The sequence below is a fragment of the Rattus norvegicus genome, chromosome 8, assembly GCF_036323735.1.
Source record: "Rattus norvegicus strain BN/NHsdMcwi chromosome 8, GRCr8, whole genome shotgun sequence".
NCBI classification, from domain to species: Eukaryota; Metazoa; Chordata; class Mammalia; order Rodentia; family Muridae; genus Rattus; species Rattus norvegicus.
The window spans coordinates 109,874,265-109,887,715 of record NC_086026.1 but is presented as its reverse complement, the minus strand read 5'-3'; the positions used below and the strand labels follow the sequence as shown (position 1 = coordinate 109,887,715).

At 45.9% G+C, this 13,451-nt stretch overlaps 1 protein-coding gene across 4 annotated transcripts in view; it reads left to right on the top strand.

Moving 5' to 3' along the window:
* The window catches only part of Il20rb (interleukin 20 receptor subunit beta), a 37,959-nt gene that overhangs the window by 8,351 nt on the left and 16,157 nt on the right, over positions 1-13,451 (top strand). For all 4 annotated transcript variants that reach the window (XM_063265999.1, XM_039081976.2, XM_017595846.3 and 1 more), the window contains exons 2-3: positions 9,606-9,732; positions 11,347-11,537. In XM_063265999.1, coding sequence (XP_063122069.1) covers positions 9,606-9,732; positions 11,347-11,537 — 318 coding nt within the window. The remainder of the gene's footprint in view (positions 1-9,605; positions 9,733-11,346; positions 11,538-13,451) is intronic.

The following is a 13,451-nucleotide window of genomic DNA, read 5'->3' as shown; positions in this document are numbered from 1 at the left end:
ACTCTGTTGACCAGCCTGACAACTAAGGTCAATCCTCAGAACCAAATGGGTCATTGTCTGCCATCCCATAGGTCCTCCTGCTACTCTCCCCGCCCCCCACGTGCCTGTGTGTGTGACTTACTAGTTTAGCCACTGGTCATATAATTTCATTTTTTCCATCTGTAAAATGCTTATAACAGCCACCTTAAAGTTTTAAGGGGTCAAAACAAGACAATACAAATAAGTTTTTAAAAACTCAGACAGTCTTGCCCCAAATGCTAGCCATTCTTATCTTTTGGTAATGCAAATGATGGTGTCAGAAAATACTTGCTGGGGTTGGAGGTTTAGCTCAGCGGTAGAGCACTTGCCTAGCAAGAGCAAGGCCCTGGGTTCGGTCCCCAGCTCCGGGGGGGGGGGGGGGGGGGGTGGGGGGGGTGGAGGGTGGGGTGGATACTTGCTTTAGCTAAGGTTGCCTTAGGCAATGCAATTTGGAGCATTTGCTCAAGACTATTCAGGCAAACTTTGCAAATGCAGAAGGAACTTCTGTTGCTTACAAGATCCCTTGGCTGATGAGTAAAGATGTCTTGCTTCACTAACCCTAACCCTTTCCAAATAATAATGGGTGATTTAGGAAACTGCTTCCTACTGCTAATAACAATGACAGTCACAATTGCCTACCTCTAACTTGCTCCCTCTCCCCCTCCCTTCCTCCCTCCCTTCCTCTCTCTCTCTCTCTCTCTCTCTCTCTCTCTCTCTCTCTCTCCCTCTCCCTCCCCCTCTCTCCCTCTCCCTTTCCCTTCCCCTCTCCCTCTCCCTTCCTCCTTGCCTCCCTCCCTCCCCTTTCTCTCTTAAGATTGAACCTATGACCTAATGCATTCTGAGGCAGTCGCTCTACTATTGAACGGTATTCTCAGAGCCCTTGTCCCTGCCTTTTTTTTTTTTTTTGTAACTTTCCATGTTTCAGTTAGGTTTCCCCTACATTTTCCAAACTGCCTTGAGCTTGCTCTGTAACCCAGACAGGGCTTCAATTTGCAATCCTGCTTCACCCTCCCATGTAGCTAGAATTCTAAACCTGTGCCATTACACATGGCTCACGTTCCTGAGTACACTGTATCCCCTGGATTAACAGTAAAAGCTCTTCAGACACATCACTCTGCAAGGTGGGTCTGATAAGCCCCATTTTACACCAGGAATCAAGACTCAGAAATGTTCAGTTCTTTGTCCTGGTATTTGATCAATGGGGGAATTGGAGTTTGACTCTGATTTAGCAGCGCCAGAAAAATGCTCTGCGCTCAGTCCTCTGTGGAGTACAAAGGAAGGATGACAGAGTGAAGGGATTAAGGGATGTGTGGCTTTCCCAATGCATTTACCTTAAAGACTGTGGCAGGGGGGCTGGAGAGATGGCTCAGTGGTTAAAAGCGCTGATTGCTCTTCCAGAGGTTCTGAGTTCAAATCCCAGCAACCACATGGTGGCTCACAACCATCTGTAATGGGATCTGATGCCCTCTTCTGCTACAGTGTACTTACATAGAACAAATAAATAAATCTTTAAAAAAAAAAAAAAAAAAAAGACCGTCGCAGGAAAGGATGGTGAGAGGGGAACCAAACAAGCAGAGGTGACCAGAGAGATCCAGGTAGGAAGAGATGCAGCAATTTCTGCCTGGAAAGTTTGCCCCGTGGCTCGGTGGAGGATGCCCTCCTGCTGCGCCCCACCCCCTGCACCTAAGATTTTAGGAGACGTGAATCTTAGAGCAGCTAAAAGGATGACCTCAATGGCTGAGAGATTAGGAGAACCACCAGGCTAAGATGACCCTCATGGGAGTCAAGATGTGTGGGGTTTACTTGTTCAGTTTCCTTCACTTAGTGTCTGAGCTCTTGGTCTGTGATGGGCTCTGAGCTGGGTGCTAATTCGAGATGAACAAAACCTGTTTATAGTAAACATAAAGTCTGCAAGAAAATACACTGAGACCTTCGACATTTGGGGTTTAACGTATTTCAAACTATACTTTATCCACCGGAAGTAGGATCAGTGTTCCGGTCTCACATGAACCCTGGAGACCTGGGGAGCTTTTCACAAATATAACTGCCAAGGCTGCATGGCCATAGATTCAAAATTCACCAGGGGAGCAGCCTAGACCCCGGCATTTTAGAAACTCCCTGGGTGTGGCTCTGTAGAGAAGTGGATGCTTACAAGACTGGGCAAGGGGAAAGCAAGATGAGACAGGAGCAGTGTGTGGGAAGCTATGAAGTGCTTAAAATAGGACGGGGCCCAAAGGTAGCAGAGCACATTGGGTTGGATGTTGGAATGGAAACAGTTGTTCGTGAAAGAATTGGCAAAATCCAAATGGAGCCTGGGATTTTTTTGTGGTCACTGATCCACAGTGCTCCTTAGTTTTGATAACGGCATCATGTCTACGTAAGATGTTAACATTGGCTGGAGTTTGCACTGTCTTTGAAGTCTGGAGGTCTAGAGTTATTTTAAAGTCTACTGACAGGGCTGGTTGTGGCGATGCGTGCGTTTAACCCCGGAACTCAGAAGCAGAGGCTGGTGCGTTTAACCCCGGAACTCAGAAGCAGAGGCTGGTGGATCTTTTTGATTTTGAAGTCATCAAAGTCTACATAGATCCTGTCTCAAAAAACAAAAATCAAAGCAAAGCAAAACAAACAAAAAACCCCAAACCAAAGCAGATTGACAAGAGGAGAATGGAGAAAGAGTGGGAGGGGGCGACAATAGCTAAATGGACACAGGGATCAACCTGAGTTGCCAGAGGCTGACACTGGAACAACCAATAACAAAGCAAACAATAGTAGCATTGGGTTTTAACCGTAAAATGAAAGCAGTGCCTAGGAGTCTATTCATCTACGTAAATCACTGGAAACATGACCAGCAGTGGAGGAGGACTGGCTCCTCCTTACGGGAGAACCCCAGTGCAGTTAAAAGACTCAGATCACAGCTGTGGTGACTGCCGAACCAACGCCTGTCAACTTAACGTATGCAAGGTTGAAAGGAGCTTACATACTCTCACATGTCTCTCCCAGCAACTTTAACAGTAAATTGGTAGTTTTGCAGATCAAGATTAACATCTGATAATTGCACGTATTGATACTGTGTCCTGTGCATACAAGGCAAACGCGTACAAACGTTTTGCAATCAGTTGCTTGGGCTTGCCCTGGTTTGAAGCACGTAGAAAGGTGGAAATGAGTGCCCACAGCAAGAATGCATGGTAGACGTTACCTGAGAGTTTTGGTGGACCTCCTGGAAGAGGGCCAAGTGGACCATATTAGGCCTTGGGGACACATACGCCGTTGTTGCATCAAGGTACACGGCAACACCCTCATTCAGCTAGAGAGATTATTCACAGCCTCAGACCAGACTCTACTCACTGTGTTTGGACTTCATAGGGCAGAGCAGTGGTTGACGGACACAACTTAGAGTGTAGGGAGCCAGGCATCTTACTATGAGGTCAAAGACCAGGAGACATTGCAGCCTGTCTGGAGTCAGTGTCTTACCAACGCTGACCTGAAGATCTCCCTTGGGGTGCAATCACAGAGCTGAGACCTCTCTCCAGCTAACATGATGAAAGGGACAGCCTAAGACTGATCTCTCCACCATCCCCGGAAAACTAGGATGGGGGAGGGGGACCTTCATCAGTCTCTGAGAAGTTCCTGAAGGATACTGAAGGAACTAGATTTGGTGCACCATCCTGTCACTCTCGGGATGCAATGGCAAATAAAACAAGCAACCTTTATAACTTCACCGAAGCCCAGTGACAACAGACAGACCCAAACTGAGAGCAAGTCTGTAAAACGGCTAACCCAGTGTACTTCAGAAATGTCAAGGTCATAAAAGACAAAGACAGATTGAGAACAGACTGGGGGAGACTAACTAGACATGACAGCTACATGGGGAATCCTGGTTAGTTCCTGGAAGAAAGAAAAGAGAGCACGAAGGGAGAAAACTGGAGGAACTGATTAGAGACTGACCATAGCCACTGACCCTGCAGTTATATCTCGGTCTTACTTCACAGTCATGCTGTGGCTGCGGATGCATGGAAGGACGGATGAGGGCATCCAGGAGCTCCCTCTGCTATCCTACAGCTGCTCTGAGTAACAGGAGTGACTCATGTTGTTAGCATCACTGTGTCCCTTCTGGAGGCTGCAGTGGTCAATCTGTTTCCTTGCCACACTGAGCCTCCAGCAAGCAGTCCTTGGGTTCCTTGCTCATAGCCCCCTTCCTTTATCTACGCCACCCTTTGTAACACTCACCCTTGGTAGGCAGTCGCCTATTGCAAGACACTCGGGCCCATTCCAGCTCAGTTTTAGACATTCAGATGCACATCTTAGGTAACAGAAATTTCCATGTCTCTAGGATAAACACCCAAGATCACAACTACTGGGTCAGATAGTAATTGCATATTTAGTTTTAAAAGAAACTGCCAAGCCATTTTTTTCAGAACCAGTGTGCCAATTTACAATTCTACCAGCAGTCTATGAGGCATCTGTCTTCTCTGTCCTTGCCAGGATTTCATTTTGTATCTTTAACTACATACCTATGCCATCCAGAGAGCTGTGTGGTGCTGTCTTGTGTTAACATAGGAAATGATTTAAACAGCTTCAGACAACATTTTACTTACATGTAAGGGTGTTTGGCTGCATGTGCCCTGGAGGCTAAAAGAAGGTATTGGATCCCCTGGAGCTGGAGTTACAGTGGATGTGAGCCACCATGTGGATGCTGGGAATTGAACTCAGGACCTCTGGAAGAGCAGTCAGTGTTCTTACCCACTAAGCCATCTCTCCAGCCCCACATGCAGTCTTAATTACTGTCAGTCTTGAATGTGTGGATTGGTCCCTTCACTTTTATTCTTTAAAAAAAATATTTATTTTTCTATTATTGGGGACAGCGAATGCCATAGCACCCGTGTGGAGGTCAGAGAACGGTTCTGTGGGGTTGATTTTCTCACACCTTTACATAGGTTCTGGGGATCCAACACAGGTCACCATCTTGTCATCTCTTGAGCTCTTTCAAACTTATTTTAATTGGAGCTGTGGGTTTTGCTCAGTGATACAGTACATGCTTAACATTCACAAGGTCCTGGGTTCAAATCCCAGTGGCAACATATGTAAAGTACACACACAGATGCACACACATATACACAAATTCACAAACCACATGAACAGCCACACAGACTAACGCAGGTACATACAGAGATATACACACCATACAAGTGACAGATAGACAGTTACACAGATGCCCACACACACGTACAAATACATGCACACACAAATACACATATACACAAACCACATAGGCACACAAATACACCTACACACAGATACACACACCACACAAAGACACACAAATACAGTCATACACAGATGCACACACATACAAAAAATACACATACACACAAATATACCTACCACATAGACACACACAGACACATATATAAATATACACACTACACAGACAGAAGCTCAGACGCTCAGATACACAGACATACACACACATATGTAGACACACACACCACAGAAACACATACATAGACACAGGGTTAGTTAGTCTAGTTCCATAATCGTTCTGTTTTCTTTCTTGTTCTTTTTTTTTTTTCTTTTAAAGTAACGAGATGGGCCCAACTCTTAACAGCTGGAGCTGATGATGTAGCCCAGGCTTCTTTCCAGCTTAATCTTTACCTCAGCCTCCTACTGCTGAGATTATAGATGTGAATGACCATGCTTGACTAGTTCCATAACCTGGGGAGGGCGGAGGGCACTGTTGTGAGTTTGAGACCAGGCCAAAGCTACATATAAGTTCCAGGCCAGCCTTGACTTCACAGAGAGTCTCTGTCTCAAAACGATACAATCATGTGATTTGAAGAAAAATGTATGAAACTTGAAATCATTATGTTGAGTAGGACTCCCACAAATGCTATTTTTCTCTCATATGGCAGAATCTAGGTTAGTTTGTTTATTTGTTTTAAGTAATAAGACAAGAAGGTGGAAGAGTGACTTTTTGGGAAGGAAAAGTAGACCACCGGAAGCAGGAAAGGGAGTCAGGAAAGGGTGGGGCGTGAGTATCGTCAAGAACGGGCTGTGCACATTTGAGAGTTTTAATGACAAAATTAGAAACAGAAGAACAAAAGAAAGAAAGAAAAGAAAAGAAAAGAAGAGAAAAGAAAAGAAAAGGAAAGAAAAACAAAGAAGTTAGGGCTGGAAGGCCAAGAAATCTCCCTGCAGGCGTCCCCGGTCTTTCCTCTCAGGTAGAGCGAGTGTGTTGAGGATGAAGTGAAGGTACACCATCAGGGTCCCAGGTTAGAAAAGACACAAGGCACCAGCCAGACAGGGTGTTCTCAGGAGCATCCCTCTTCCCTCATGTACACGGGGCTTGATGCCTGATAACAAATAGCAGGTGCCAATCTAGAGGCAGGAACAGAAAGGTCCCAGGGAAAGACCCCAGCTGATATTTTGTCTGCGTGTCATTGAGACCGCCACTGTGAGTCTTAATGGTAAGGGAGCCAGGTGCTGGGTACAGAAAGAGGAGCATGCGCAAAGGAGCGGTCCGGTACCCGAGGCCGAGAGGTGCATGTAAGGCTGAGCTTCAGGCTGCCTGGAGTCCTTATCAGTGCAGGTGCAGTTTGGCTGGCCATTTTTATTCTGTGCAAACTGCAGTACCACTGTGTACACACTCTAGGCACGCTGCCTTTATCCTGTGCCTGGGATGGGCTTGGGGGCTTGCAGTCTTTCCAGGGTGGGGTCTCTGAGCTGTTTTGGTACCCTTCTTTACTAGATTATCTCCATGGTAGACCTGAGTCAGAGCTTCCCACCAGGCTGCAGATGCCCCATTGGCCATAGTGTTCACTTAATTAATGTGTCCTGGTGCCCAAGGATGGCAAAGAGACATCATGAGAAACTGGCCAGAGCCTGAGTGAATTGCCATGAAGAAGTGGGAGGCTCAGGTTATGTGGGTTGCATAAGATAACATATTCCAGGGCTGAGTCAAGACCTGAATCCAGGTCAATTTGGCATCAAGATTATCATCTAGAGTCTATAAAGAGCTCATTAGCAAGTCAATAAATAAACTGATTGAAAATGGACAGTAAAATTAAATAGGCATTCCTTAAAACTAAATAATACCAATGACCAGGAAGTATGCGAAGCAATATTCAACATCATTAATTATCCCAGAGACACAAAAGAAAAGTAAAGTAAGATATCACCTCACCCCACACTGGGGCTGTAGTTCAGTAGAATACTTCCCTAGGGTGTGTAAACCCCTGGGGTTTTATCCCCAGGACCACAATAAAAGAGATTTTCAATAAAAAAGTTAAAAATAACAAGCCAAATGCTGGCATACACTATTGCTGAAAACGTAAGTTATTATAATCCTTATGGAAAGCAGTGTGTAGGTTCCCTAAAATGCTCAAAGTGCAGCCATCATGACTTGGCTATCCCACTACTGGGTATATAATGCATCCAAAGGAAATTAAAAACTGTGCTGAGACAGCTGCTGCACTGTCTACAGAAGCCAAGAAGTGGAATTAACCTAAATGTCCCTCAACTAAGATGTAGAGGAGTTTTAATTCAGCAGCATGGCTGCTCTGGCAAGGGATCACATCCAAAGATACGATCTGTCCAGATGCAGACACACCCTGGGTTACAATATGACCTGGCTGGAATACAGACGCACCCTTAGTACACACCTTTAATCCCAAACAATGGAGGTAAGATTAGTTTGTAGAAGAAAGCAAACATGGTTGAAAGTGATCTATCGAAGTGATTATCAGAGTTGATCTAGTATGTGTTTAGAATGGAATGATAATGGAGGAGCAGACCAAGTGTCGAATCAAAGAAAGATTTGATAGAATGAATCAGAGATAGGACACACCCAAGTTACATGAGAACAGCAGAGGAAGAGAGGCTACTAAGAGCAGTGAGAGAGAAAAAAAAAAAAGGTGATGTGGTAGTTGGTGGGTAGTGTGTGTGTGTGTGTGTGTGTGTGTGTGTGTGTGTGTGGCAATTTTATCAGGACAGTTTTAAAGAGACAGGTTACAGAGAGAACAAGCTAGACACAGGAGAAGACAGAACATATTGTCAAAGTTAGTGTGAGGCCAGGCAGAGCAATTTCAACAGAAGCCAAGAGAAGCTGGATTGAATCAGTCAGCTGGGAAGATTATATTGAAGGAGGCTAGAAGCTTCCAGGTCTAGGCATAGTGATAGAACAGAGAAGGAGATGATCTGGGATCAGCTGAGTAGAGCTCTTATCACTTTATCTTAAAATAAAATTGATGTTTACACTGATACACGGACAAAACTACCTATACACAATGGCATACTGTTCAGCCATAAAAGGCTGACATAAATGATCAGGAAGATATCAGGCTAAGTGAAATAAACAAAACACAGAAAGACAAACAGCACATAATCTCACTCATAGGTAGACGATTACAGAGTTGATCTAGTGTGTTTTAAGAGTGGAATGACAGTGGTAGCTAGAAGCTGGAGAGAGTAGTGGTTATAGAGAATACAAAGTGAAGATAGGTCAGCAGTTATTAAGTTACGGTTAGATAGCAGAGTTTTCTGATGTCCTGTTGCACAGTAGAGTAATTGGGGGGGGGATGTATTTCAAAAGGCCCACAAGATAGGATATTTGAAGGCTTTTAACCAAAAAGAAATGAAAAAATGTTTGAGATAGGCTTGCTTTTATTTGAAATAACACATTGCATTCATGTGGTAAAATACCCACAGATATCATGGGTACATTTTTTATACGTTCACTAAAATAAATAAGGCCAATGAGATGGCTCAGTGAATAAAGGTGCTGTCATGAAAACCTGATGACCCATATTTGCACCTGATTCCCATTGGTGGAAGGAGTAAACCCTAAAGTTATCCTCTGGTGTCCATATATACACCATGGAATATACATCCACACTCATATACATACATATTGTACATACTAGTAATAAACAAATTATTAAGTAATAAAGCATATTATACTAGAGTGGTGTTCTCAGCACTCAGGTGGCAGAGCAGGGAGATCTCTGAATTTGGGCTACAGAGTAAGTTATAGGATAGGCAAGGCTACCTAGAGAAACCCTGTCTTGAAAAAAAGAAAAAAATACATGCTCTTGAACAAATAACATGCCTCTTAGTTTGTTCATTTAATGGGGAAAATAATGGCTCTTCTACTCAGTAGGGTCATGGAAAGCTGGGCATAGTGGCAAACACCTTTAGTCCCAGCACTTGGGAGGCAGAGACACATGGATCTCTGAGTTTGAGGCCCATCTGGTCTACAGAGTGAATTTTAGGACAGGCAGGACTACACAAAGAGACCCTGTCTCAAACAAACAAACAAACAAACAAACAAACAAACAAACAGAAGAGGAGAAGGAGAAGAAAATTAAATGGGGGTAATCCTGTAACAATCCAGCAATGACCTATATAGAGTATGAGCAAAGTTCACTAGAGCTTAGCTATTGTTATTACTACAGACATTCCATGCTGTCACAAAGGCACAAGTGTGATAAAATTGCAGTGACTGTGGATGAACCTGTAAGGCTTTGCATCTGAAGCTATGCTAGTTCTCACTGTTGCTCAGAGGTCAGCTTCTCTACTTAATTTCATCCCAGATGGAGCGACCATTCTGCCTGCCCCACAAAACTTCTCTGTACGGTCAACCAACATGAAGCATCTGTTGATGTGGAACCCAGTGACCCAGCCGGGGGAGACGGTATTCTATTTTGTGCAGTACCAGGGGTAAGTTTGGTTTGTTTCTGCTTAATAGCCTTTTCTTCCTTAGATAACAGGTCTGAGAAGGACAGCCCCTCCTTCTCTACTCCAGGAGGCTTTGCGGCTCAAAATAGATGTTTTACCCAGTCTGCCCCTTAGTGTTAATGGGTTTGAGAGACCCAAATACATTTAGGTGTACCTGTTTTCAACAGTAGGAAAATTGGTGAGTTTGATCCTTGCTTGGAATGGACAAATCCAGAGAGCTAGACCTTTTGAGGTGTAGGAGGCCAGCCATAGTTTCCTTGACTTACTTGGATAAGAAGTCCAAATGAGTCTTGACCCTAATGTTCAGCTGGCCTGGGGTGGGTGAACTTGGATCTAGTGTTTCCCAGCTGCCCGGGCACTTGTGACTGACAGAGTTAGTGCTCAACACATTTCATTAGCGATGTAAGACCGAGGTTAGCCTGTAAACCAACGACTAGTAACCTCCTAGATGTTAGGAGCTACAGTTCTTGGAAAATAACAAGGCCACGAGGGAAAAGATGGTGGTCATATGGCTTTGTCCTTAAAAGTCTCTGCAACATGTGTCTTGAAGCCACTCAGCTGGGAATTCCAGGGAGTTGTCCTGACTAAAGTTCATCCTGGTCAGTGTTTAGTTAAAGCTTGCTTCAAATTTGACTCAGAATTGTGGAACTAGTTTATCTCTCGGGGAATCTCAGGATTAACACAGTAGGCAGGAATAGAGCCCCACGTGTGTAGATATTCTTCTGGGCTCAGGGATACAAGGATGCACACTTGTAGACTCAGGGAAACCAGCTTCTGGAGCAAGAGGTAACTACATACCCTGGGTGTGCACTCCTCGGTTTTGCAGCCACCAGCTACTGGTGCTATTTAAGTTTAAACTACACCGAAGCATGTCACTGACCCCCTTCTTCCTTCTTCACATGCTCTATAGCCACAAGTGGTGAGTGACAACCCCCACTGACCGTCACTGACACAGGACATTTCAGTCATCACAGAGACTATCGGGCAGCAGAGCTCGGAGCCCAACGCAGAGTTGTAGAATCCCAACAGGAAGCTGTTAAGGGTCATGCAAAGGAGTTGAGTTTGCAGTTCTTTTGTGGTGGTGGTGGCCTCTGTAGGAGGCGTACCCTTTCCTGAGAGATGGCAGAGTCAGTCTTGAGACAGTGAACATCTAGGTAGAAGCCATAGACAAAGAGATCATCCTCACTTTGAAGGAGTGAGCAAAGGTCAGTGGGTAGAAGCAGCATCCCTAGAGGGCAGGATGGGAGAAGGCCAGTGTCTCACAGGAAGCCATCAGGGACAGAAACATCCTAGTCTGCTGAGGGGGCAGTGTTTGAGACCTCCACTGCAGAAGGTGGAGTATGGGAAACCACAGTGTGGCAAGGCATGATGGCAGCTGAGATGGGTATGGCAACAGTGGACGTAGAGAGACAGGGACAGGTGGAGGCTAATGCTAGGGTTTCCGAGGAATAAAGAAGAGTGGTGGTTGGGGTGGGAAGGAAGTAGAGAGTCGGGAGCTGGGGAGAGAATGCTCGTTCTACTGATGCACAAAAGCAGTTATCTTCTAGTCTGCCCGAAGGGCGTGCCTTGACTCTGTGTCTTCCCCTCCTTGGCCAGGGAGTACGAGAGCCTGTACATGAGTCACATCTGGATCCCCAGCAGCCAGTGCTCACCTACCAAAGGTCTGGAGTGCGATGTCACTGATGACGTCACTGCCACAGTGCCATATAACTTCAGGGTCATGGCCATGCTGGGTTCGCAATCTTCAGCCTGGAGCAACCTGGAGCACCCCTTTAATCGGAATGCAAGTAAGGCATACCTCTCTTGCCCTTACGGAACTAACTACCTTCAGCATCAAAATAACTGGTGTGCTTAGAAACACAAAACCTTACTGACACTGTTTTTAAATCGCCGACCGTCTCACCTGCTGTCCCTCTCCTTTCCTTTGGGAGTCAGTCCTGACTGTCCTCGTTAGGGCCCACAGGTATTGACATTCTAGCACTGACACTAGAAATCTTACTCTGATCACGCCTCTGTAAACATTTCCCATCTGGAGCCCCGTTAACCCCATACTGCTGAGAGCAGCTCCATTGTTTAAAAACGTCTGTACGTTTAACCGCTATCAGAAACATTTCCTTTCTGTGATCGCTGGCAAATAACTTTTCTCCTGCAATTATAACTGGAAAGTGGTTGAAAGGGGAGAGAAGAGTCCAGATAAGTGGCCAAGGGCCAGCTGTGGCTGTCCTGTGAAAGGACCTGTGTGTTTGGGATGAGGTGATGGCTGGATGGGCAGCAGGGCAGATGAAGAACTGGCCCTATGGTAAAGCTTAATCAGGTCAGGAGAGGGGAGCGATGGAAGGAGACAGGGTCTAGGCCATGTCTTTCTTACAGAACAGATACTATGGCCACTGTGAGGAGAGTAACCTGGAGTAGGTAAACCTGCGGAGCAGAGGAAGAGTGAGAGGGAAACTGATAGCTTTCGGCTAAGCCAAGATGGTTTCTGGTCTCTATCTTAGCAGAGGAGGTACGGGGGAGTGGGACGAGTTCAGCAGACATGGGAGCTTGGGAATCGGGTTAGTGAGGGATGGCGTAGGGAGACAGAATCTAGCTTCTTACCTGGGTTGTGAGACTGCTGTCCAAGGCAGAGAACCCAAAAGGAGCAACTGATCTTGAAGAATAGGAGACACTCTATGTGTTCTTTGGAGCTGAACTCCCGCAACGTGGTGTGCTGTGAATGTCTGACTTACAACCGGAAATCAGGCCTTGAGGCTCTTGGAGATGAAAGCCAAACACACAACACAAAGTTATACCAGCTATATAAGCTTGGAGATGATGTAAGTGTCCAGGGACAATGTAGGGAGGATAGAAAGAACTCAGGATGGGGTCCCAGAACCTCAGGGTTTAAAATGTAGACAGTGGAAGGATTTGTGTAGGTGGCTGGGTAGCTAGAAGGGGCAGAAAGCTCCTGAGAAACTTAAAGAAGCCCTTGGGTGGTCCTTGAAAAAGTGACCAGGCTGCAACTGCAACACATTGCGGACTGTGTGAAGATGGGAAGAGGCAGCTCCTTGTCTGAAGTGGGAGTGGGTGGGATGGTAGGCGTTTGGTGCTGGGGAAAAGGCAGGGCCTCCAGTGGCCCATTATCTTCCAGTGGCAGAGGATCTCCTTAGAGTGAGAGCTTAGGAACATTAGGTCCCAGTCTCCAGTAATGGAGTAAGTCAAGTCACTGAGGACAGAGGATATTGAGTGGAAGTCAGGAGGGTTTAGATGACAAGGCATCCCAAATGGGCCCTGAGGAATTATGAGGGTTGGTTCAAATCCATCTTGGAACGTGATAGCCGTGTGAGTCCAATATTTTGCCTCATGGGATAGCTGAGGGGAACCATATGAGCTGTTGCTAATATTATTATTGTTGTCCTGGGGATGCCGGAGCTGAGAGCCAGTAAGCAGATGAGGAGCACAGGGTTGCTGGAATGGGATGCCAGGGAGGCTTTTGCTGTGATATGCGGACTTCTCTGCTAAGCATCTTTCCCAGGTACTGGGAAGACTTGGCTGAAGTGGTCGGAGCCTAGGCACCTGGAGGCTATGGGCACTGGAGGACACTGCAACTCTTCCTCTGCCCACAGAGTTCAGCCAACACCCAGCCCCACTTCCTCTGGCACCTGGGAGCCTGAGGCTCCAGCCAAGAACTCCTCTGGGGTCTGGCAGCTATTGCTGGAAGGAAG